The sequence below is a fragment of the Lissotriton vulgaris genome, chromosome 4_1, assembly GCF_964263255.1.
Source record: "Lissotriton vulgaris chromosome 4_1, aLisVul1.2, whole genome shotgun sequence".
NCBI lineage: Eukaryota > Metazoa > Chordata > Amphibia > Caudata > Salamandridae > Lissotriton > Lissotriton vulgaris.
Genome location: NC_141691.1, coordinates 1,384,300,704 through 1,384,323,331, shown reverse-complemented (window position 1 = coordinate 1,384,323,331; position 22,628 = coordinate 1,384,300,704). Strand labels below are relative to the sequence as shown.

Here is a 22,628-nt window from a genome sequence, read left to right as displayed (position 1 = left end):
GGATAGGGTTTATCTAGACCAAGCGGAACGAAGGGGTACCGAATTTGCTAATATGCTAATTGAATTTGTCCTTGGCAACGCTATGAGAACAGGTCATATTCCTAGTGTCCCCATGCCCCCACGTTCTCAAGTAGGGACAGCAGATCTACTATTGACTACATTTTTATGTCACCTCATCTAATAGATTGTATAGTAAAGTCTACAGTGATGGTGACATCATTTGGTGACCATAACCCACTCATAGTAATCTTGAATCTTACACCCAGTCCGGTTTCCACGAATCTAAACGGTGCAAGGGATATCACACAAAATCTTTCATTATGTCATGTGGCCCCGGGAAAAAGGAAGCTCAATACCATACAGATAGGCACAGATAAACTCAAATCTATTCCCACATTTCCTTATTTAGGATTGGTTTTCGCTGCGAACGGCTCGTGGAGTGGGCACTTGGCCCACGCCACGAGCAAGTTCTCGAAAGCCACCAATTCTATTTTGAGCCTGCCCCGCCCGAAGAAAATAGGTGCCACTAAAGCTATTTAAACATTTTTTAGACTACAGTGCTTACCTGTTGCCTCATATGGAGTCGAGGTCTGGGGGTTGGGAAGTAGCCCATGCATTCAGCCGGAAGAAAGCCGTTTTTGTAGGAAAATATTGGGCGCTCCAATCTCATCCTCTGATTATATTTGCCATAATGAATTAAATCTTCCATATGTAAGCGACTTTATTAGAGCCAGACCAGCACTTTTCTGGATTAGAGTTTGGAGGAACAACGCTGCTACCCTCACACAAAATATTATAAAAGACTGTTTAAACTGTGATCATGGTATGGCGATTCCATGGCTCTTAGGAGTTTTTAAAACACTGAGCGCCATGGACAGAGGCAATCTATTCTCAGACCCTACTAGGATCGAACCTAAGGATAATGCTGAGGTTAAAAAATGCACTGTATGCACTTTATAATTTTGAACGGATGGGAAAAGAATCGTCGAAATCAACTGTTGCAAAATACTTGGGAAATGAATTGTGTAGACAACCACTCCCGCCCTACCTCTCCCTGCCCATGACTAGCTGGGAGAGATCACTTTTGTTTCGTTTAAGAGCTGGTTCAGTGAAATTTCTGTTGTCTTTCCCATTGGGTTACCGACATAGCATTGACTATAACCCTTGCCCATGCGATGGTGTTAGCTCACAGGATGATTTGCACTTCCTATTCTTGTGTAAATTTTATCTTAGATATATCAAATGGTTTTTAACCCCTTATTTTAAGAATTTAGACCACTTTCACTCAATGAGTCTTATAGAATGTTGGTTTCCCTGGATTCTGATGAACTAATTTTCCGCACAAGCACTTTTCTGAGACTGATAACAGGAGTGCGCAAAATGATGGAAAATCCTTGAAATTAGCCTCAATATAGTTGAACTGTATTACATTTTAATTATGACATTTTAATTATGAAATCTTTGTTATAATGTAAATGAATTGTTGTTTTTAACTGCGGATCTTTTATGAATTTTATGAAATTCGAATAATGGTCTTTTGAACTTGAGCCTGTTGATCCTAAGCTTGACTTCTTTCATCCTAGCTTTGTGCTCTCTCCTCTGAGGGGAAGTCATCCTCATCTGAGCAGAGGCAGTGGACCCTACTGAGGAATCAGAATGCTCAGAGCCACTGGAAAGTGACCTGTGCCTTCTGTTTCCAGTGTTGGGCCTACTGGGGTGAGTGGAGGGGGGCTCTCTTGGCCCTCTCCACTTCCAGTTAGTCCTAGGTTGCCCAGGTCAGCTTCATCAACTGCATCCTGGTCAGCATCTTCATCAGAGACTAGTGGATCTTTTCTAGTGGTATTCTCCTCTGTTGAGAGATGGCCCCCTCTCTATCCCCTTGGCTACCTGTGTCTGATGCATTCTCTACCTCATGAGCCACTAAGATATCTACCATGTGGTTAAAGGTTGGACTTTGTCCTTGTCTCAACTTTCTGACTGCACACAGGCTTCTCTGTTCTTGAAAAGTGAATGAGTCGTACTTAGAAGGCACCCTCTGGGTGTCTTCTTGAAGAGGTCCACTAGGGCCTGTTCCAAGGGCATTTTCTAGTGAGGTGTGGTGTGTGCACCTACCTACACTAAGTGGTTTCCTACTAGAACCTCTCTAGGAGTTGCAGTCCGGGTGTGCTAAGCCCTTACTACCTACAACTACTAAGTTCAGTAGAACTTACGTATATAAGACTTGATTTATATGTACCTACAGGTACCTTGATATGATCTTTCAGATGATATTACAAGATTATATGGTAAAACAAATTGCAAGCTCTTATCATAACAGCTGCACACCAATGTGAGAAGTTAGCCTGGCATATGAGGTTAACTAGTTCTAATCGACCCTTATTGATGGTGGTTGTAAAGTCAACCGTATAGAAAGCTATCCTAGTGGTAGCATGAACCAGTAGTGTTCATGCTAAGACTTCAGTAGGCGAGTTAAGCAAATTGTTTTACCATATATAATCACTTGAATACCAAATGAAAGGACACCACACAAGGTATATATCAAATATATATATGTATTTAATCTGAACACAACCCCTCTGCACTCTTTGAGGCCAGAGGTAAAAATACAATACAAGTCACACAGTTAATATACAATAAGTTGCACAGTATACATTATGCCCTAGGGGCCTCACGAACCACATACTAAGAAAGTGGTACAAGTACCACGTGAGAGTTAGAAAGCAGGCCTGGGGCCTGTGGAATCGCTGGGGCTACACTAAACAACCAAAGGTTAGGAAGTAGGAGACCCACGGGAGCCGTGTGCAGTGTCTAAACACAGGCGCGGGTTCCCATTGACTTTCTATGGAAATCGTAAAAAAATACAAAGTTACAATTTAAGGACACTTCCGGATGGACTAGGATGGAACCCTTTTAAACTAGGACACTTCGAGAGTCAAGACCCAAGGGAGCACCGGAGTACTCGTGTTACCTCACCCAGGGAAGCCGGGTGCATAGGTGTCTTTTTGTGTCTCATTTCGTCGTTGTTTTCTATGGAGAGCTGCAAAGAAGTGCTGCAGGTGACCAGAGGAAAAGTGTCCGGGTAGATCCAAGGGTGTATCGGAGATGTGAAGAACCTGAAAGCAGAGGGGTCAGAGTCTGGGTCACTAGCCAGTGACCAGGAAGGTACCAGGAAGGAACCAGGCGATGTTGGGTGCTTTAAGGTGAAGGTGAGTTTCTCTTCAGCCACGATGTAAAGGAGGCATCGACTATGACCAGGAGCTGGATTCGAGCTGTCCCACGATGGATCTAGCTGACTGCTGTGTCGGTATCCAGATTGGACCCAACAAGCCTTTGCAACCGCAACCCACGCAGGATGTCGAGATTGACTGTGTTGCAGACCAGCAAGGTCTGTGGCGCTTCTCCTTTTCAGGGAAGCTGGAGCAACCAGGAAAGCAAGTTAGATTCAAGATGGCGTCTTCAGGGGGCTCTCTAGCCAACAGGCAAGGAACCGTGTAGATGCGTCTAGCTCAAATGCAAAAGCTGGGCCCACGGGACACTCGCGGAGTGTGGGGGCCTGGGCTTCGGTGCAAATGGTGCTCAGGGCTAGGTTTTCGTATCCCAATGCACAACTTACTGAGGCTTCAGGAAAGGAGTGCAGGTAGCAAAATGCAGGATGTCCAAGATGTCCGGTCCCACGTCTCTCGTGTCCGCCACGGGTCTCAGCTTTTGATGTGGGTCGGGGTCAGAGAAGTTCGGAAGTCCAGTTCTTGAGTTGCAGAGTCTTCAGGTTCCGACTGGAGCCTTGAAACTGCAGACCGGTAAGTTGTTGTTGGTGCCTGTTTGCACAGGGTGGTAACTTCTTGACCACAATGGAGATGTCTTCCGTCTTCCAGTCAGAATGGAATGTCGAAGGTCCAAGATATGTCTTTCAAAGATTCGTCCAGGATAATCTAAAGTCCCAGGGACACAGCTCCTATACTTCTACTAAGAAAGGGGGCTGGATTACCTGACTAGGTCCCTCCTATGGGTGGTTACGCCCCTTTCCCTTTGTCCAGTTTCGTGCCAGAGCTGGGGCTGGAGTGCCCCAGCAACTGGTTTGAACCGGGCTATGCATGGAGCACCTTGTGTCCCCCAGGCAGTGTTTAGATGCATTCACTGAATGCAGCCCTCCCTGCCCCAATACCACAAAACCCCTGTCTGGGGAGGTGCTGGCACCTCCCTGGACAGGAAACCTATGTCCCAGGCCTCCCCTGCCTGAGTTTCCCCCAGCAACAGGAGGTCAGACTCGTGTCTGTGGCAGCAGCATCCATTTTGTGATGCTGAGGCTCTGTTTAGCTTTAACCGGGTAAAGCAGTAAGCTACATGTCTTTTCCCTCTAAAAGAGTGGAATGCTACCCCCGCCGCCAGAATTGGCGGGGGGTAGTGTGCCAAAGTGTTTGACACCTTACACAACATGTGTTAATACAGCCAAACCAAAGTTAGCATTAACCGCGAGGATTATAATGCACGTAAGAGTATATGGTATGGCTATATCATAGAACAGCTAGAAGGAGATGGTTCCGAAAGCTGCAGAGGGGCTCAGCTCATGCCAGAGCACCCTCTCACATAAAACCAAGCACTCTGCCTCCAGGATTGTCGAGACCTACCATAGGAGTGGCTTATAGGTGTATATGTGTCTATATATAAAGGTAGATATAGGTATACTATATCTAAGTAAGGGGTGATTACACCACCTTACCCAGGCTGTGTGAACAGACCTGTGGTGTCCGTTTGGAAGGCAAACCAGGGGTGGCACAATACATGCTGCAGCCCCTGGTAGGCCTAGGGTGCACTTATGCCCTGGGTACCTACGGTACACTATACAGGTGCTCACAAGGGTGACCCAGTAACCAATCGGGTATGTACCTAAAGTACATGGAGTCCATTTTATAGAGAAAGCAGATAAACTGGGGCTCTGAATAGCAGGGTCCTAGGCCAACTAAGTCGAAAAACCCTGACGCGCGCGTGATGCAGCCGTGGGTTCGGGCGACACCGCCCACGCGTCCAGATCCATACCCGCTGGTCCCTGGGCTGCACGCGACATCGGAGGAGGTCAGCGCTTTACTCACGGCCATGAGGTCACGCTTCCCTCCGTCGGAACCTGCTGAGGCGCTGTCGGGTCCGACTGGGAACCCTAGCGGGCCGGCGGCCCCAGCGCAGTCAGGTGCTTAGGCCCCAGTGCCGTCGACGACTCCGGTACCGACGCCGCAGGGCTCTGTAGGATCCAGGTCTGCATCCGCGCTGTCGCCAATTGACCTTACGACTCCTCCGCTGGCCCCAAGGGTGTCGCTCCCAGCGCCGTATCCGGATGACGTCTACCCCAGTTTCAGCCCGCTCCCGGTCCGGCGTTGGGCCGACGCCGTTGGGTGAGGCCTTCACCTTCGACCCGGCTCCATCATTTTTACCTGATTATCAGGAGTTGGATGACAAGGAGGACTGGGAGGGGTCGGAGGACACTCTGGCACTGCAGTGCTAGTTAAGTCAGGACTGGGCAGAAGAGCTAAAGGAGGCCAGTGGTCTGGACACTTCGCCCAACACTGAATTTGTTTCTCCTCCCTCCGTGGCTTCGGAGCATCTTACAGCATGGTGTTGAACAGGGCAGCCAAGGCCTTGGTTCTTAGCTCCCTGTCGCGGCCGTGAGGACTAACCTCCTCACTGTGGTGCTCAAACCGCAGGCAAGCTCCTCGGAGCCTCTACTGCCGTTTAACGAAGCCCTCACTGACGTTTTGCAGGGCACCTGGTCCAAGCCCTCCACAGGCCTCCCTGTGGATCGAAACATGGCCCGACGCCACCGCCCGGCTCCGGGCGACCCTAGCTTTCTGTCCGTGCACTCCACCCCCTAGATCCTGGTGATCCAGGCCTCTACATCCCAGACTGCATTCCCGACCGCTCCTCCGGATCGGGAATCCAAAAGGTATGATCAGTTTGGGAAGAAACTGTTCTCCTCTCTGAGTTTTGTACTGCGGTCTGTCAACACCGCCTGCCTTTTGGGCCGTTACACCCACTCTCTGTGGGATACGGTTGCAGACGTGTTGGCACAGTGTCCGGAGGAGGCCACGGCAAAGCTCTCCCAAGCCTTGGCGAAAGGGCGGGATGCAGCACTGTACTTAATTAGATGTGGACTTGACACCACAGACTCGCTGGGTAGAGCGATTGCAATGACGGTGGCGGTTCGCCGCCACGCCTAGCTGAGGTCCGCCAACTTTTCGGGCCACGCTCATGGTCATGCACCTTCGATGGCCGTCGCCTTTTTGGCAACAAAGCGGATAGTGTGCTGGAACGTTTCAAGGACTCCAGGGCTACGGCCAAGTCCTTGGGCCTAGGCCAGTGCGAGTAAACCTCCACTTTTCGCCCCTTTAGTGGCCAAGGACGGGGCGCACCCACACGTCAAGCCAGCCACAGGCCGCAGAACCAGTCTCAACGCAGACGTGGTAACCACCGTGGCAATGCCGGGGAACAACGGCAAGGTCAGTCCACATCCGCTCCTGCATTATCTGCCTCTAAGCCTTCCTAGTCCGGCATTTCAGGCCCATTCTACGCCAGTGGGTGTAGGGTTCGCCATCACCTGCTCCACTGGCGCACCATCACGTCGGACAGGTGGGTTCTGCAAATCGTCCGAAGGGGCTACTCCCTCCCCTTCGAAGCGACCCCTCCAGCCATGTCACCGCAGTACCACCGCATGTCGGGGGATCACTTGAAACTTTTTCAGGAGAAAGTTATGGCCCTCTTGGTCAAGGGGGCCATCAAGCGCATTCCTGGGCCAGAAGTAGGACGTGGTTGCTATTCTTACTACTTTCTGGTACCCAAGAATAGGAAAGGAGGCCTACGCCCTATCTTGAACCTACGGCGCGTCAACGGCTTCTTCCGGAAGGAGAAGTCCAAGATGCTGACTTTGGCTCAGGTCCTAGCTGCCCTGGACTCAGGAGACTGGATGGTAGCGTTGTACTTGCAGGACGCGTATTTCCACATCCCCGTCCTGCCGGCCCACCGACGTTACCTGCAGTTAACAGTAGGCCACCAGCACTTTCAGGTTACCGCGCTCCCCTTCGGCCTTACCAGCGCACCTGGGGTGTTCACGAAAGTGATGGCGGTGGTCGCAGCTCATCTGTGCAGATCAGGGGTCTCAGTCTTCCCCTATCTCGATGACTTTTTGTTGAAGGCAGGCTTACACCAGACAGTCGTCTCCCACCTCCAGATTACGGCCGACCTGCACTCGCTGGGGTTCTCCATCAATGTGCCGAAGTCACACCTGTGCCCCTCTCAGAAGCTCCTTTTTATTGGAGCGGTTCTGGGCTCGGTGCAGTTTCGGGTTTTTCCCCCCGAACAGCAGGTTCGGGAGATTCAGGCTCTGATTCTGATCTTTCAGCCTTTATCCCGAGTCTTCATCAGGTTGACGCTGCGGCTCCTGGGGCTGATGGCCTCCTGCATCCTTCTAGAGCATCACGCCAGGTGGCGCATGCGGGCTCTGCAGTGGGACCTGAAGTTTAAGTGGGCACAGCATCAGGGCAACCTGTCCGACCACGTCCTGATCTCGGAGGGCACTGCGAGTCAGTTGCAGTGGTAGCTCACGAACCGCGATTGGGTCAGCAGCAGATCTCTCTCCCTACCCCAACCGGAGCATGTAGTGGTGACGGAAGCGTCCCTCCTGGGATGGGGGGGGCCACATGGGAGAGAGGGAGATCAGAGGCCTCTGGTCTCCGGCGGAGTCCCGGTTCCATATCAACCTTCTGGAGCTGTGGGGGATCAGACCTGCACTGAAGGCATTCCTTCCCTCTGTCCGGGGAAGTGTAGTGCAGGTGTTCACGGACAACACCACCGCCATGTGGTACTGCAACAAACAGGGCGGGTGGGGTTGTGGACCCATTGCCAGGAGGCTCTGTGCCTCTGGAAATGGATGGAACACCAGGGCGTCTCCCTGGTGGTTCAACACCTGGCAGTTTCCCTGAATGCCAGGGCGGACGAACTAAGCCGCCGGTGCATGATGGATCACGAATGGTGTCTGAACTCAGACGTGGCGCAAAGTCTCTTTCAGCAGTGGGCTGAGCCTTGGTTAAATCTATTCGCCACCGAAGAGAAAGCACAATGTCAAAAGTTCTGCGCGTTGGCATTTCCAAGGCGGCACTCGCTCGGTGATGCTTTTCATCACGACTGGAGCTGCAGTCTGTTGTACGCCTTTCCACCTGTACCACTTCTGCCCAGAGTGCTGAAGAAGATCAGGCGAGATCGGGCCCAAGTCATCCTTGTGGCTCCGGACAGGGCACGAAGATACTGGTATCCCCAGCTACTCAGCATGTCTGTCGATCCCCTGATTCGTCTGCCTCTTCAGGAGGACCTTCTGTCGCAGCAGCAGGGGATGGTCCTCCACCCGAACCTGTCCAGTCTCCACCTACATGCGTGTAGATTGAGCGGCGGCAGTTGAGGCCATTTGACTTGCCTCCTGAAGTTTGCGATGTGATTCTGGCAGCCAGGCGTCCCTTCACAGAAAACGGTATATGCCTGCAGTTTGAACAAATGTGTGGCATGGTGCACAGCATAGGCTGTGGATCCACTCTCTGCCCCCCTTTCAGAGGTTCTCCTCTTCCTTGTTTCTCTTGCCCAGCAGGGGACTGCTCTGGGCACTCTCAAGGGCTACCTCTCGGCCATTTCAGCCTTCTAAAGGCTTCCTGATCAGCCTTCTCTTTTCAAGTCTCCTGTTGTAAATAAATTCTTGAAAGGCATCACGCACATATTCCCTCCTTTTCCCTTCGTGATGCCTCAGTGGGACTTGAATCTTGTTCTAACGTATCCGATGTGCTTCCCTTTTGAGCCACTTCATAACTGTCCTCTTCGTCTTCTGACTCTCAAGACTGCATTCCTGGTTGCCATTACCTCTGTGATGAGTGAGTGAGCTCCAGGCTCTATCTTCTAAACCTCCTTTCCTCTCTGGGCATCCGGACAAGGTTGTTCTAAGGACTTGTCCTTCTTTCCTACCCAAGGTGGTCACAGCCTTTCATATCGGGCAGTCCATCACCTTGCCCACCTTCTATCCGCCTACTCATCCCTGGAAAGAGGAAGAGAGGCTCCACCGTCTGGACCCAAACCGTGCGCTCTCATTCTATCTGGACCACACACGCCATTACCGGGTGGACGACCAGCTCTTTGATGGTTACGTGGGCACAAAGAAGGGACGGGCGGTGCACAAGCGGACCATCTCTCGGTGGGTCGTCTTGTGCATCAAGGTTTGCTACTCCTTGGCGAAAAAGGAGCCTCCTTTTGGGCTGCGCGCCCATTCCAATCGGGCCACGGCAGCTACTACTGCCTAGGGTCGGCGGGTCCCATTGCAGGACATCTGCCAGGCAGCTATGTGGGCCTCACTGCACACGTTTGCTAGACACTACTGCCTGGACAGCCAAGTCCAGAGAGATGGCTTTTTCGGCCGTTCCGTTCTCCAAGACTTTCTGGTGTGATCTTGGTTCGCAGACCCACCACCGGGGTTGTTTTTGCTGGGGTATCTATTCTAAGGTAAGGAATCTAACACTAACCTGTTTCTTTCAGATGCACAAGTTACTAACCTTTGGTAAGGATTTTTCTGTAAGAAACAGTAGTTAGTGTTAGATTCCATACCGCCCAACCCATCCCGTTTGTGAGCAGATATCTAGGGTTAAGGACATCCCTTTCAGGGCCCTAGTTTCATGGCACCAGTGTTGGTTTCTATCTTGGCCCTGCTTTCCTGGCGCAGAAAGCTATGTACAGAACTGACGTCAGCGAGCGAGGGCGGCGTCTAAGTACTCCAACGACGTCACCCCGGCGATCACGACGACGGACGCGACGCGCAGGGGTACTGCGTAGGGGTACTGCGGACGAAAACTTTCTGGATCCAGTCTGACGCCTGGGGATATTCTAAGGCAAGGAATATCTAATGTAAGGAATCTAACACTAACTACTGTTTCTTACAGATATATCGTTACTGAAGGTAAGTAATTGGTGCTTTAGTAGTAGTAGTCTCATATTGATGTTAATGCATTACGAATAGCATAAATTGGGAAACGTAATTTACTATGTAGGCTGATACTGTAAAAAGTGAAACATAAGGAGGAAGTGTGCAACAGTTGCCTTTTATTCCTGATTTCCCACTATACTCTCCTTTATGTGGGCATAGGGCCGTTGGGAAAAAAATATCTATCGGCATAGTACGTACTAATCATTTTTTTTCGAATACTGTTGCATTAGTCCAAGAACTGTTATACTAAATCTCTTCCCTGCAGTTTGTGAGCAGATTATGACCGCTATGCCTAATGCGCCCCAGCATTTTCTATCACCTTTGGCCAAGGACAGAGAAAGGTCTTTCTGCCCCAGCGCAGGTGCAGAGGTTTGGGCAACTGCACCAAACAAGACATTCTGATACTGGCATAACTAGCCATAAATAACTTGCAGTTTCTGCTGCAGTAGTGGGATTTTCTCGTCCCCAATTTACCCTACCCATATTGTGCTACAAAACTGAGTTCGTTGTGAAGTGATTCCATGACAAACAATTCATTCTTGACTGAGGGAATGCTTTGTATTATTTACATTAATTAAAGTTCTCCCAGTACTTTAGGTAGAGGAATCATTAAATCATCATTCTCTCAATGTCTTATTAACAATGTGTCAAGTTTACCTTGTACAGTCGTCTGAGTCTTGTCTAGACATAACTCCCCATGCTGCCTAAAACTGCATGCATGGCAACCCTCAGATGATTGCTGTCACAGGGCGAAGCATTTATCTGTGTTATGTTCCATGGTGGTATAAGACAATGTATCTGACGTATATGGCATATCAACAGGGATTGTCATATGAATCAGTGGTAGCGGGAAGTGAAAGCCATGGCATCTCTTTTAAAAAGTGTTTAAACCTTAGAAGTCCTTTCTATTCTTTGATACAAATGCTGCTTATTTATAACCCTCTCCTCAGGTCAGCTCCCAAGAAACCTGTTGGTGGTCATCTCTCAATCATCACAGCCTTCTCTCCCTAGACCACTTATACACAGTCAAAATAAGTCACTCACTAATTCAGAACATTCATACTCAGAGCACACACACTTGTCCAGCATTTCATTCAGTAATCTTACCGTAGCACCCCTGTTTATATATTTATAGTATTTTGATGTTATTAATGCACCTCAATATCGAGAGTTAAAATGAACACACCAGGGGCAATGCTGTCTCACAACACACTATTCCAGAATGACAGGTTTGCTATAATAAAGTTGTGTATTCATGTGTCTCTTGTTTCAATTGCTATCCTTTTCCTGGTTAAAATATAGAATGATTCTGTTAATTAGAGATGGAATGCTAAAATGTCACTTGTTTTTTTAATTTTTATAGGCGATACACCATTTTATGCTGATTCTTTGGTGGGAACATATAGTAAGATTATGAACCATAAGAATTCACTTACATTTCCTGATGATAGTGATATATCAAAAGACGCAAAGAATCTTATTTGTGCGTTCCTCATGGATAGGTAAGTTGAAACTGCACTAGAATTGTGGTGTTAAACCATGATCTTTCCTAATAAGAAGTTGTTAGCTAGTGTTGGCACTGAGCTATGCTCTGTGTTTTGGATAGTTGAAATTGTAATCTCATCTGATAATGACCCATATACCATCATATCTTGCCCTGCCTCTCTCACAATGCCCCAGATCTCTGTGCAAGATAAGGCTACGTTACAGTTTTCCAGCTTAACCTTGATTCTAGTTTTTGGTCTGTTGCTCTGCTTAAGGATTGCTTCAATGGTTGTACCCCAGAGCTGTAGATGAATGACATATTACTCATGCACCTATGATCTAATATTTTGTACTTGTTTACTAATTTCCTCTCAACTTTTATTTAGTATGAAATATCCCATATATCTGAAAGAAACATGTTCGTGTTAGATTCCTTACCTTAGAATATCCCCAGGCGTCAGACCGGATCCGGAAAGTTTTCGTCAGCAGTACCCCTGTGTGTCGATAGGCGTCGTCTGCGGCTCTGCATCTGTCGTCGGCTTCGTGATCACCGGGATGACGTCATCTGAGTATTTAGAATCCGCCCTCGCGTGCTGACGTCCTTTCTTTTTTTCTTTCCTCGCCTTCAAGCGCAGATCCTGGAAGAGCAGTACTCCAGTCAATTTTTGACTAACTTTTTGGATCACTTTTGATCTCTTCTCGAGTCGGCCTTCGACTTGCGGTGCCGGTAGGGATGCCTACTTTTAAGCCTTGCGAGAACTGTCACCGCTTGATGTCTCGGGCCTACCATGATGAATAGTCGTGTCCTGACTGCCGGGCCTTGACCTCGAAGGCTAGACGTCCTCAGGTAAGTCGAGGCACTCTAAAAAGAAGTCGAAGAGGCGTCATCGCTTTTGTGACTCCTCAATCCCCCCCCCCCCCCCCCCACGACACGGCCGGGGGTTCGGGCGACACCGCCCACGCGTCTCCACCGGAGCCGCAAGTGCCGCAACCAGCTCCACACCCACCGATCCCTGGACTGCATTCGATGCCGGATGAGATACATGACTTCCTTGTGGCCATGAGGACTCACTTCCCTCCGTTGGACCCTGTCGAGGTTTCTTCGGGCCCTGCAGGTCCGTCTGGGAGTACTAGCGGGCCGGCAGCTTCGGCCCCGGTGCCTTCGGATTCTTCAGCCCCGGTGCCTTCGGATTCTTTATCCCCGGTGTTTTCGGATGCTTCAGCCCCAGTGCCTTCGGATGCTTCGGCCCCGGCGCCTTCGGATGCTTCGGCCCCGGCTCCTTCGGATGCCCCGGCGCCTTCGGATGCTTCAGCCCCGGCACCTTCGGATGCTACGGCCCCGGCGCCTTCGGATGCTTTGGCCCTGGCGCCGTCGGATGCTTCGGCCCCGGCGCCGTCGGATGCTTCGGCCCCGGCGCCGTCGGATGCTTCGGCCCCGGCGCCGTCGGATGCTTCGGCTCTGGCGCCGTCGGATGCTTCGGCCCCGGCACCTTCGGATGCTTCGGCCCCGGCGCCTTCAGATGCTTCGGCCCCGGCGCCGTCGGGTGCTTCGGCCCCGGCGCCGTCGGGTGCTACGGCGCCGTCGGGTGCTTCGACCTCACGACTCCTCCGCTGGCGCCGACCCTGTGGGTGTCACCCACGACGCCTTCCCCGGACGACGTCGTCCCCAATCCCAGCCCTGGTCCGGCGTCAGGCCGGCGCAGTCTCCAGCGCCAACAGGTGAGCAATTCACAGACGACCCAGCTCCATCATTTTTCCCTGGCTACCAGGAGAACAATGACAAGGGGGACTGGGAGGGGTCTGAGGACCCTCTGGCACTGCAGTGCCAGTTGAGCCAGGGCTGGGCAGACGAGCTAGGGGGAGGCCAGTGGTCTGGACACTTCGCCCAACACTGTATTCGTCTCTCCACCCTCCGTGGCTACGGAGGAGGGGGCTGCTTACAACGTGGTGTTGAACAGGGCGGCCAAGGCCTTGGCTCTTGAGCTCCTTGTCGAGGCGCCTTTGGGCCCCACGGGTCCGTCTGGGAGTCCTAGCTGGCCGGGTGCTTCGGCCCCGGCACCGTCGGGTGCTTCGGCCCCGGCATCGTCGTCGACTTAGGTCCCGATGCCGCTGGACCCTTGCCAGATCTGGGCCCAGATACGGGTCGTCGCCAGTCGACCTCACAACTCCTTCGCTGGTGCCGACCCTGTGGGTGTCTCCCATGACACCGTCCCTGGACGACGTCCCAAATCCCAGTCCTGGTCCGGGTCTGGCGTCGGACCGGCGCCGTCTCCTGCGCTGCCTCCGGCGCCGTCTCCGGCGCCGACAGGTGAGCAATTCACCTACAACCCGGCTCCATCATTTTTCCCTGACTATCAGGAGATGGATGACGAGGGGAACTGGGAGGGGTCTGAGGACCCTCTGGCACTGCAGTGCCAATTGTACCAGGACTGGACTCGAGCTAGGGGAGGCCAGTAGTCTGGACACTGGATTCATCTCTCCTCCCTCCATGGCTACGGAGGAGGGGGCTGCTTACAGCGTGGTGTTGAACAGGGCGGCCAAGGCCTTGGCTCTTGAGCTCCCTGTCACGGCCATGAGGACTAACATCCTCACTGAGGTGCTCAAACCGCAGGCAAGTTCCTCTGAGCCTCTACTGCTGTTAAACGAAGCCCTCACCGACGTTCTGTTGGGCTCCTGGTCCAAGCCTCCACAGGCCTCCCTGTGGATCGGAACGTGGTCCGACACCATCGCCCTGCTCTGAGCGACCCAGGCTTCCTGTCCGTTTACCCCACCCCGACAGCCTGGTGATCCAGGCCTCTACCTCCCAGACCGCATCCCCGACCGCTCCTCCGGATCGGGAATCCAAAAGGTACGATCAGTTTGGAAAGAAACTGTTCTCCTCCTTGAGTTTGTGGCTGACGTCTGTCAACACCGCCTGCATTTTAGGCCGTTACACCCACTCTCTGTGGGATACGGTTGCGGAGGTGCTGCCACAGTTCCCGGAGGAGGTCCGGGCAAAGCTCGCCCAAGCCCTTGCGGAAGGGCGGGATGCAGCACGCTATTCCATACGTTGTGGGCTCGACATAACACACTCGCTTGGTAGGGCGATTGCAGCGACGGTGGCGGTACGCCCCCACACCTGGCTGAGGTCCGCCAAATTTTCGGGCGATGCCGCGGACGTGGTTACCGCCGTGGCAGTACTGGGTGACACCGGCAGGGTCAGTCCACACCCGCTTCTGCAACATCTGCCTCTAAGCCTTCCTAGTCCGGTATATCAGGCCCATTCGTCACCAGTGGGGGGCAGGGTCTGCCATCACCTCCCCCACTGGTGTGCCATCACGGCGGACAGATGGGTGCTGCAATCGTCCGAAGGGGCTACTCCCTCCCCTTCGAGGAGACCCCTCCAGCCATGCCACTGCAGTACCACCGCATGTCGGGGGATCACTTGCAACTTCTGCAGGAGGAAATTACGGCCCTCTTGGCCAAAGGGGCCACAGAGCGCGTTCCTGGGCCAGAAGTAGGACGTGGTTGCTATTCCCACTACTGGTACCTAAGAAGGGCAAAGGAGGCCTACGCCCTATCTTGGACCTAAGGAGCATCAACAGCTTCCTCCGGAAGGAGAAGTTCAAGATGCTGACTTTGGCTCAGGTCCTTGCTGCCCTGGACCCAGAAGACTGGATGGTAGCATTGGACTTGAAGGACGCGTCATTCCACATCCCCGTCCTGCTGGCCCACCGGCGTTACCTGTCGTTCACGGTAGGCTGCAAGCACTTTAAGTTTACCGTGCTCCTCTTCGGCCTGACCAGCGCCCCACAGGTGTTCACAAAAGTGATGGCGGTGGTCGCAGCTCATCTGCGCAGATTAGGGGTTTTAGTCCTCCCCTGTCTCGATGATTGGTTGTTGAAGGTGTGCTCGCCCTAGACAGTAGTCTCCCACCTCCAGACTACGGCCGACCTACTGCACTTGCTGGGGTTCTCCATCAACGTGCCGAAGACACACCTGTGCCCCTCTCAGAAGCTCCTTTTCATCTGAGCGGTTCTGGACTCAGCGTAGTTTCGGGTTTATCCCCCCGAACAGCGGGTTCGGGATATTCAGGCTCTGATTCCGATCTTTTAGCCTTTATCCCGGGTCTCGGTCAGATTGACGCTGCGGCTCCTGGGATTGATTGCCTCCTGCATCCTTCTGGTACATCACGCCAGGTGGCGGATGCGAGCTCTGCAGTGGGACCTGAAGTTTCAGTGGGCACAGCATCAGGGCAACCTGTCTGACCATGTCCTTATCTCGGAGGGCACTGCGAGCCATTTTCAGTGGTGGCTCACGAACCACGATTGGGTCAGCAGCAGATCTCTCTCCCTTCCCCAACCAGAGCACGTAGTGGTGACAGATGTGTCCTTCCTAGGATGTGGGGATCACATGGGAGAGAGGGAGATAGTGGGCCTCTGGTCTCCGGCGGAGTCCCATCTCCATATCAACCTTCTGGAGCTGCGGGTGATCCGTCTTGCACTGAAGGCATTCCTTCACTCTGTCCGGGTGAGTGTAGTGCAGGTGTTCACGGACAACACCACAGCCATGTGGTACTGCAACAAACCGGGCCGGTGGGGTCGTGGACCCTCTGTCAGGAAGCTCTGCGCCTCTGGACATGGCTGGAACACCAGGGCGTCACCCTGGTGGTTCAACACCAAGCAGGTTCCCTGAACGCCAGGGCGGACAAACGTAGCCGCAGGTGCATGATGGATCACGAATGGCGTCTGAACTCTGACGTGGCGCAAGGTCTCTTTCAGCAGTGGGGAGAGCCTTTGGTTAGATTTGTTCGCCACCGAAGAGAACGGGCAATGTCATCAGTTCTGCGTGTTGGAATTTTCAAGGCGGCACTCGCTCGGAGACGCTTTTCATCGCGAGTGGAGCTGCGGTCTGTTGTACGCCTTTCCGCCTATACCACTTATGCCCAGAGTGCTGAAGATCGGGCGAGACCGGGCCCAAGTCATCCTTGTGGCTCCAGACTGGGCACGAAGATACTGGTATCCCGAGCTACTCCGCATGTTAGTCGATCCCCGGATTTGTCTGCCTCTTCAGAAGGACCTATTGTTGCAGCAGCAGGGGAGGGTGCTCCACCCGAACCTGTCCAGTCTCCACCTCCATGCGTGGAGATTGAGCGGCGACAGTTGAGGCCATTTGACTTGCCTCCTGAAGTCTGTGATGTGATTCTGGCAGCCAGGCGTCCCTCCACAAAAACAGTATGCGCCTGCAGGTGGAACAAATTTGTGGCATTGTGCACAGCAAAGGCTGTGGATCCACTATCTGCCCCCCTTTCAGAGGTTCCCCTCTTCCTTCTTTCTCTTGCCCAGCAGGGCTCTGCTCTGGGCACTATCAAGGGCTCCCTCTCGGCCGTTTCAGCCTACTTACGGCTTCCTGATCAGCCTTCTCTTTTCAAGTCCCCTGTTGTAAATAGATTCTTGAAAGGCATCACACACATTTTCCCTCCTGTTCCCTTCGTGATGCCTCAGTGGGACTTTAACATTGTTCTGACTTTTCTGATGTGCGCTCCCTTTGAGCCACTTCATAACTGTCCTCTTCGTCTTCTGACTCTTAAAACTGCATTCCTGTTTACCATCACCTCTGCTAGGAGAGTGAGCTCCAGGCTCTATCTTCACAACCAAAAACAACAGTTGATGAACAGAATGCAGAACAATGAATGAATGAGTAAAATTTATAATGCACAAACAATAACCCGAAGGTATCAAGGCGCCTAACAGAACAGGTCAAAAAGAAATTTGCTACATTGCTAGAGGTACGCTTGCGTAAAAAGGTGAGTTTTCAGGGCCTTTTTGAAAGCCTGAAGGGAAGGCAATGATCTTATTTCCAGGGGAAGAGCATTCCACCACGTAGGGGCCAGGGTGGAAAAGGCCCTGCCACCCCATTTCGCTCTCCTGAAGCGGGGGGTCGCTAGTAGAAGTCTACCGGAGGACCGTAGATTCCTAGTGGGAGAATAGCGGGACAGAATAGAACCTAGACCAGAGGGGCTATTTCTGGCCAGAGCCTTGTATGTCAGGCATACGATCTTAAAATGGATCCGTGCCTCGACAGGGAGCCAGTGCAGCAGCTTTCTAGCCGCTGTGGCTGAGGAGCGCTTGGGAAGGTCCAAGACGAACCTGGCAGCGGCATTTTGGACTACCTGCAAGCGTTGCAATAGGCTCTTTTTCAGGCCCGCATACAATGCATTGCAGTAGTCTATTCTTGAACCTATGAGAGCAACTGCTAGTTGTTTCCTGGCCTGAGGGGAGAGGTAGTTCCTAATCCTTCTCAGGATATGGATAATGCCCCAGCAGGTAGAGATGGTACGACTGACCTGCTTGCTCATGTCAAGGGCAGGGTCTATCAAGACCCCCAGATTCTTGGCGGAGGCAGTAGGAGTGGGACAGGCTCCTAGTGAGTCTGGCCACCAGCTAGAAGACCATACTTCCTCTTTCCCTCCGAACACCATCACCTCTGTCTTCTCTCCGTTTAGTTTAAGCGAGTTTGTGATCATCCATTTGCCGACCGCCTCCATACAGGATCTAAAATTGGAGGCAGTCGGGGCGCTAGCATGGGAGAGAGAGACAAGGATCTGGGTGTCGTCTGCATAGGAAATTATCTCCATCCCATAAGATCTAATCAGCCTGGCAAGGGGGGGGTCACATAGATGTTAAATAGGGTCGGACTTAAAGCCGACCCCTGAGGGACCCCACATTGCACAGGGAGGGATGGAGATAGATACTCCCCCAGCTTCACTCTTTGTACTCAGTGGGTGAGAAAAGACGTGAGAAGATCCAGGGCTGCTCCACGCACCCCAATCTCCCTCAGCCGAGTTGTTAGTACTGAGGGAGAGAGTGTATCGAAAGCCGCTGTCAGATCTAAGAGAATCAGGAGGGTGGTCTGGCCCTCATCAACCCGTGTGCGTATGTTATCCAACACAATGGTGAGGGCTGACTCAGTGCTGTGATCCCTCCTGAAACCGTGTTGAGAGAAATCGAGGCATTCCGAGCTTTCGATGAAAGCGGCAAGGTGTGAGTTGAGGTGCGCCTCTAGCATCTTTGCTGGGGCAGGGAGAAGGGAGATTGGCCGGAATTGTTTTAAAACTGACGTATCCAGGGAGGCCTTTTTTAGGAGAGGTTTTACAACCGCTCTTTTCTACTGAGTGGGAAAAACCCCATCTCTCATGGCACTGTTCATAATGTCAACCAGAGGCGGCAGGAGGGTTTCCCTGCACTGTTTGAGGATCCTTAGGGGACATACATCCAGAGGAGAGCCAGACTTAGTTTTATTGAGTAGACAATCAAGCGTGTCCACGGAGAGAGGGGGAAAAGAGTCTAGGGTACTCGAGAGAGTTGATACTGTCGGGGCGGGGTCTATAGGCCCTAGAGAGGGGGGCCCACTCATAAGCGATTTTTGTAGTTCCAGAGCTGAGTGTATGTCAGATATTTTGGTCTGAAAGAAAGAGGCAATGTTATTGCAGAGCTCTTGGGACGCTATTACAGGATCAGGGGATTGAAGGGTTATGAGAGAGTCTACCACCCTAAAGAGCTCTTTAGGGGAGGACAATGAGGTGGTCAGAGTTGTGAAGTGTTCTTGTTTGGCTTTGATAATTTCGGCCTTGTATTTTCTGAGCAAGATCTTATGAGCTTCCTTATCTTTTGGGTTCCATCCTGTATGCCAGAGTCGCTCCTGTCTCCTGACCTCCTGTCTGAGGAGTCTCAGATGTTCCGAGAACCAAGGAGCTGAGGGCCTTTTTCTGGTACGTCGGCAAAGTTGTAGGGGGGCTAGTTCGTCTAGAGCTTCTGTCATGGTACTATCAAACTGCGTTGCAGCTGACGGGGCACTTTCCTCCTGAGAGGGGCACCATTTAGATGCCTACTTGGAGAGGGAGCTATTCGAAATGGCTTTGTAGTTCCTACGAAGTTCCTGTTTGCTCGGAATGTTAGGGGGCAAAGGTGTACTGGGATACCTAAGTAGGAATGGGACGGCCATATGATCAGACCAAGACAGATGGATGGATTCCTCAATCGATATCCTCGCATCGTTGGTAAAGATGCCGTCGAGCGTATGACCCGCTTGGTGAGTGGTGCCTTTGACCAACTGGTCAAAGCCACAGGCTGACATAGTGTCCAGCAGTGAGATGGTATCTTTGTCAGACCTTTCTAAATGAAAGTTAAAGTCTCCTAGTATGGTGAAATCTTTTCGGCCGAAGAAGGGTTCAAGGACATGGAACAGCTGTTGTCCGAAATTGGAACGGGGGCCTGGGGGCGGTATACCAAAATACAATTTAGGAGAGTTCTGTTGCCACTTTTTATGGCAAAAGAGAGGGCCTGAAAGCTGTCTTTAGGGTCCGTGATGGCGACAGTGGAGATAGTCCCTGCATAGAATGGCGAGTCCTCCACCCACTCGACCCGGTCTATCGTAGCGGGACAGGCAATAACCTTCAGGTATTGCTTCGATAAGATCCGGACCAGAGGATTCCTTGGCCCAAGTTTCGGTGATGAAGACCATAGAGGGCTTTCTAAGGGAGACGAATTCTCTAAATATAACATTATTTTTGATGAGTGAGCGGGCATTCAGAAGGACGCCCCTTTCTGTATCGAATGGGTTTACCGAATTAGTATTAAATGCTTTGGGTTGGAATCTAGGTGGAAAAGGGATAGGGCTAGACACATTGAGAGTCCTGCAGCTACAGGTGAATGGGCGTAGCAGGTCCTCAGGAGAATAAGTGTGCGAGCATATGCGACTCGGGGGTTTAAATGCGAGTAGAGTCTGAGGGGCATACTTCAGATATGGGGGGTTGGAGGTAGCTTGGCCAGACGTCCAGCTGTCCAGCCCGTCCTCCGCGCGGACGGGCGCAGACGGGCTGGACTCTGGCGTGACTCCGGCGGGCATCCGGCGTTTCCGCAAACGCGTCCGCTACGCGGAGAAGCCCGTCCCTTTATGTAGGCAGCTAGAGCGCGTCAGGGCGGACCCACATCCAATATGGCCGCTGTCACACCCGCGCCTCCCCGTGACCAACTCTCAGCGTCAACACTCAGCTGATAGTGGCCCAGGCGGTAGAGGGAGGTTGGGGGAGTCGATTCGTAATTCAGACGCTTTTTAAAATCAAGCGCAAAGTAATTACACAAGTAACTGTTAAAACAATCCTAAAAATGCTTTTTCCGTCAAGCGTAGGTCTGCTAGCAATATAGGTAAGAAGACAGGGCGAGAGAACCTCCGGCTTCCGCCTCAGAGGGTGAAAAAGTTGAATTAATGGTGAATGTATGAAAACAATTTCATACATTCACCCCAGTACAGAGATCTGGGCCTATATCAATCGTTTTTTTGCACTCCATACCACCCCAGTTCAGACATGGCCATATGCAAATCAGCCTTGACCTTGTGCCTCATGGGAACAGTCCAGCCCGAACTGCCAAGCCATGTCTTTACTGGAACCGGAATCAAGCATCCTAGGACCGGTTTCTGGCTATCAGCTGTCTTCACCCAGTATAGCTTGACTCCTGTGGTGTGGAGAGCATGGGACTCACGTCTGAGCATACCCATCCCACTCGGGGTGACAAATGCAAAAACAGTTGATGGACAGAATGCAGAACAATGTCATACATTCACCCCAGTCCAGAGATCTGGGCCTAAATCCATCGTTTCTTTGCACTCCACACCACCCCAGTTCAGACATGGCCATATGCAAATCAGCCTTGACCCTGTGCGTCATGGGAACAGTCCAGCCCGAACTGCCAAGCCATGTCTTTACTGGACCGGAATCAAGCATCCTAGGACCCGTTTCTGGCTATCAGCTGTCTTCAGCCAGGATAGCTTGACCCCAGGGCTGGACTGTTCCCATGAGGCACAGGGTCAAGGCTGATTTGCATATGGCCATGTCTGAACTGGGGCGGTGTGTAGTGCAAAAAAACGATGGATTTAGGCCCAGATCTCTGTACTGGGGTGAATGTATGACATTGTTCTGCATTCTGCCCATCAATTGTTGTTTTGCATCTATCTTCAAAACCTCCTTTCCTCTCTGTCCATCCGGACAAGGTTGTTCTGAGGACTCGTCCTTCTTTCCTGCCCAAGGTAGTCACAACCTTTCACCTCGGGCAGTCCATCACCTTGCCCACCTTCTTTCCGCCTCCGCATCCTTCGAAGGAGGAAGAGAGGCTCCACCGTCTGGACCCAAAATGTGCGCTCTCCTTCTATCTAGATCGCACACGCCATGTCCGGGTTGACGACCAGCTCTTTGTTGGTTACGTGGGCGCTAAGACGGGACCGGCGGTGCACAAGCGGACCATCTCTCGGTGGGTCGTCTTGTGCCTCAAGGTACGCTACTCCTTGGCGAACAAGGAGCATCCTGTTGGGCTGCGCGCTCATTCCACTTGGGCCACGGCGGCTACTACTGCCCTGGGTCGGGGAGTCCCTTTGCAGGACATCTGCCAGGCAGCTACATGGGCCTCGCTGCACACGTTTGCTAGGCAGTACTGCCTGGACAGCCAAGTCTGGAGAGATGGCTTTTTCAGCCGTACTGTTCTCCAGGACTTTCTGGTGTGATCTTGGTTCGCAGACCCACCACCGGGGTTGGTATTGCATGGGTATCTATTCTAAGGTAAGGAATCTAACACAAACGTGTTTCTTTCAGATGCACAAGTTACTTGCCTTCAGTAACGATATATCTGTAAGAAACATTATTTAGTGTTGGATTCCTTACCGCCTCACCCTTCCTCCCCGTTCTGCGAACCGATATCTAGGGTTAAGGGCATCCCTTTCAGGGCCCTAGTTTCATGGCACCAATGTCGGTTTCTATCATGGCTCTGCGTTACTGGTGGAGTTTAAGTACTCCCACGTCATCCCGGTGATCGCGACTGGCGCAGAGACCCAGACGGCGCCTAGCTACGCGCAGGGGTACTGCTGACAAACGCCTGGGGATATTCTAAGGTAAGGAATCTAACACTAAATAATGTTTCTTACAGATATATTGTTACAGAAGGTAAGTAACTTGTGCACCTATCTCCTTACCTCTAGTTTGTTGTGTGTGCATTCCTTTGTATTTCTTCTTATTTGTTAGTTATATTTGCCAGTGCACTAAAACTGAAATGGCAATTCAATTAGAAGCCATGTTTAAGGGTGCGGATCTTCTCCCACTCAGATGCAGAATTATTTG

The 22,628-nt window shown here is 51.9% G+C and overlaps 1 protein-coding gene across 1 annotated transcript in view; it reads left to right on the top strand.

Annotated features, from left to right (window-relative positions):
- The window catches only part of ROCK1 (Rho associated coiled-coil containing protein kinase 1), a 2,273,505-nt gene that overhangs the window by 713,251 nt on the left and 1,537,626 nt on the right, over nt 1-22,628 (top strand). The window contains exon 8 of the mRNA XM_086965620.1: nt 11,361-11,499. Within this exon, the coding sequence (XP_086821746.1) occupies nt 11,361-11,499 (139 nt within the window). The remainder of the gene's footprint in view (nt 1-11,360; nt 11,500-22,628) is intronic.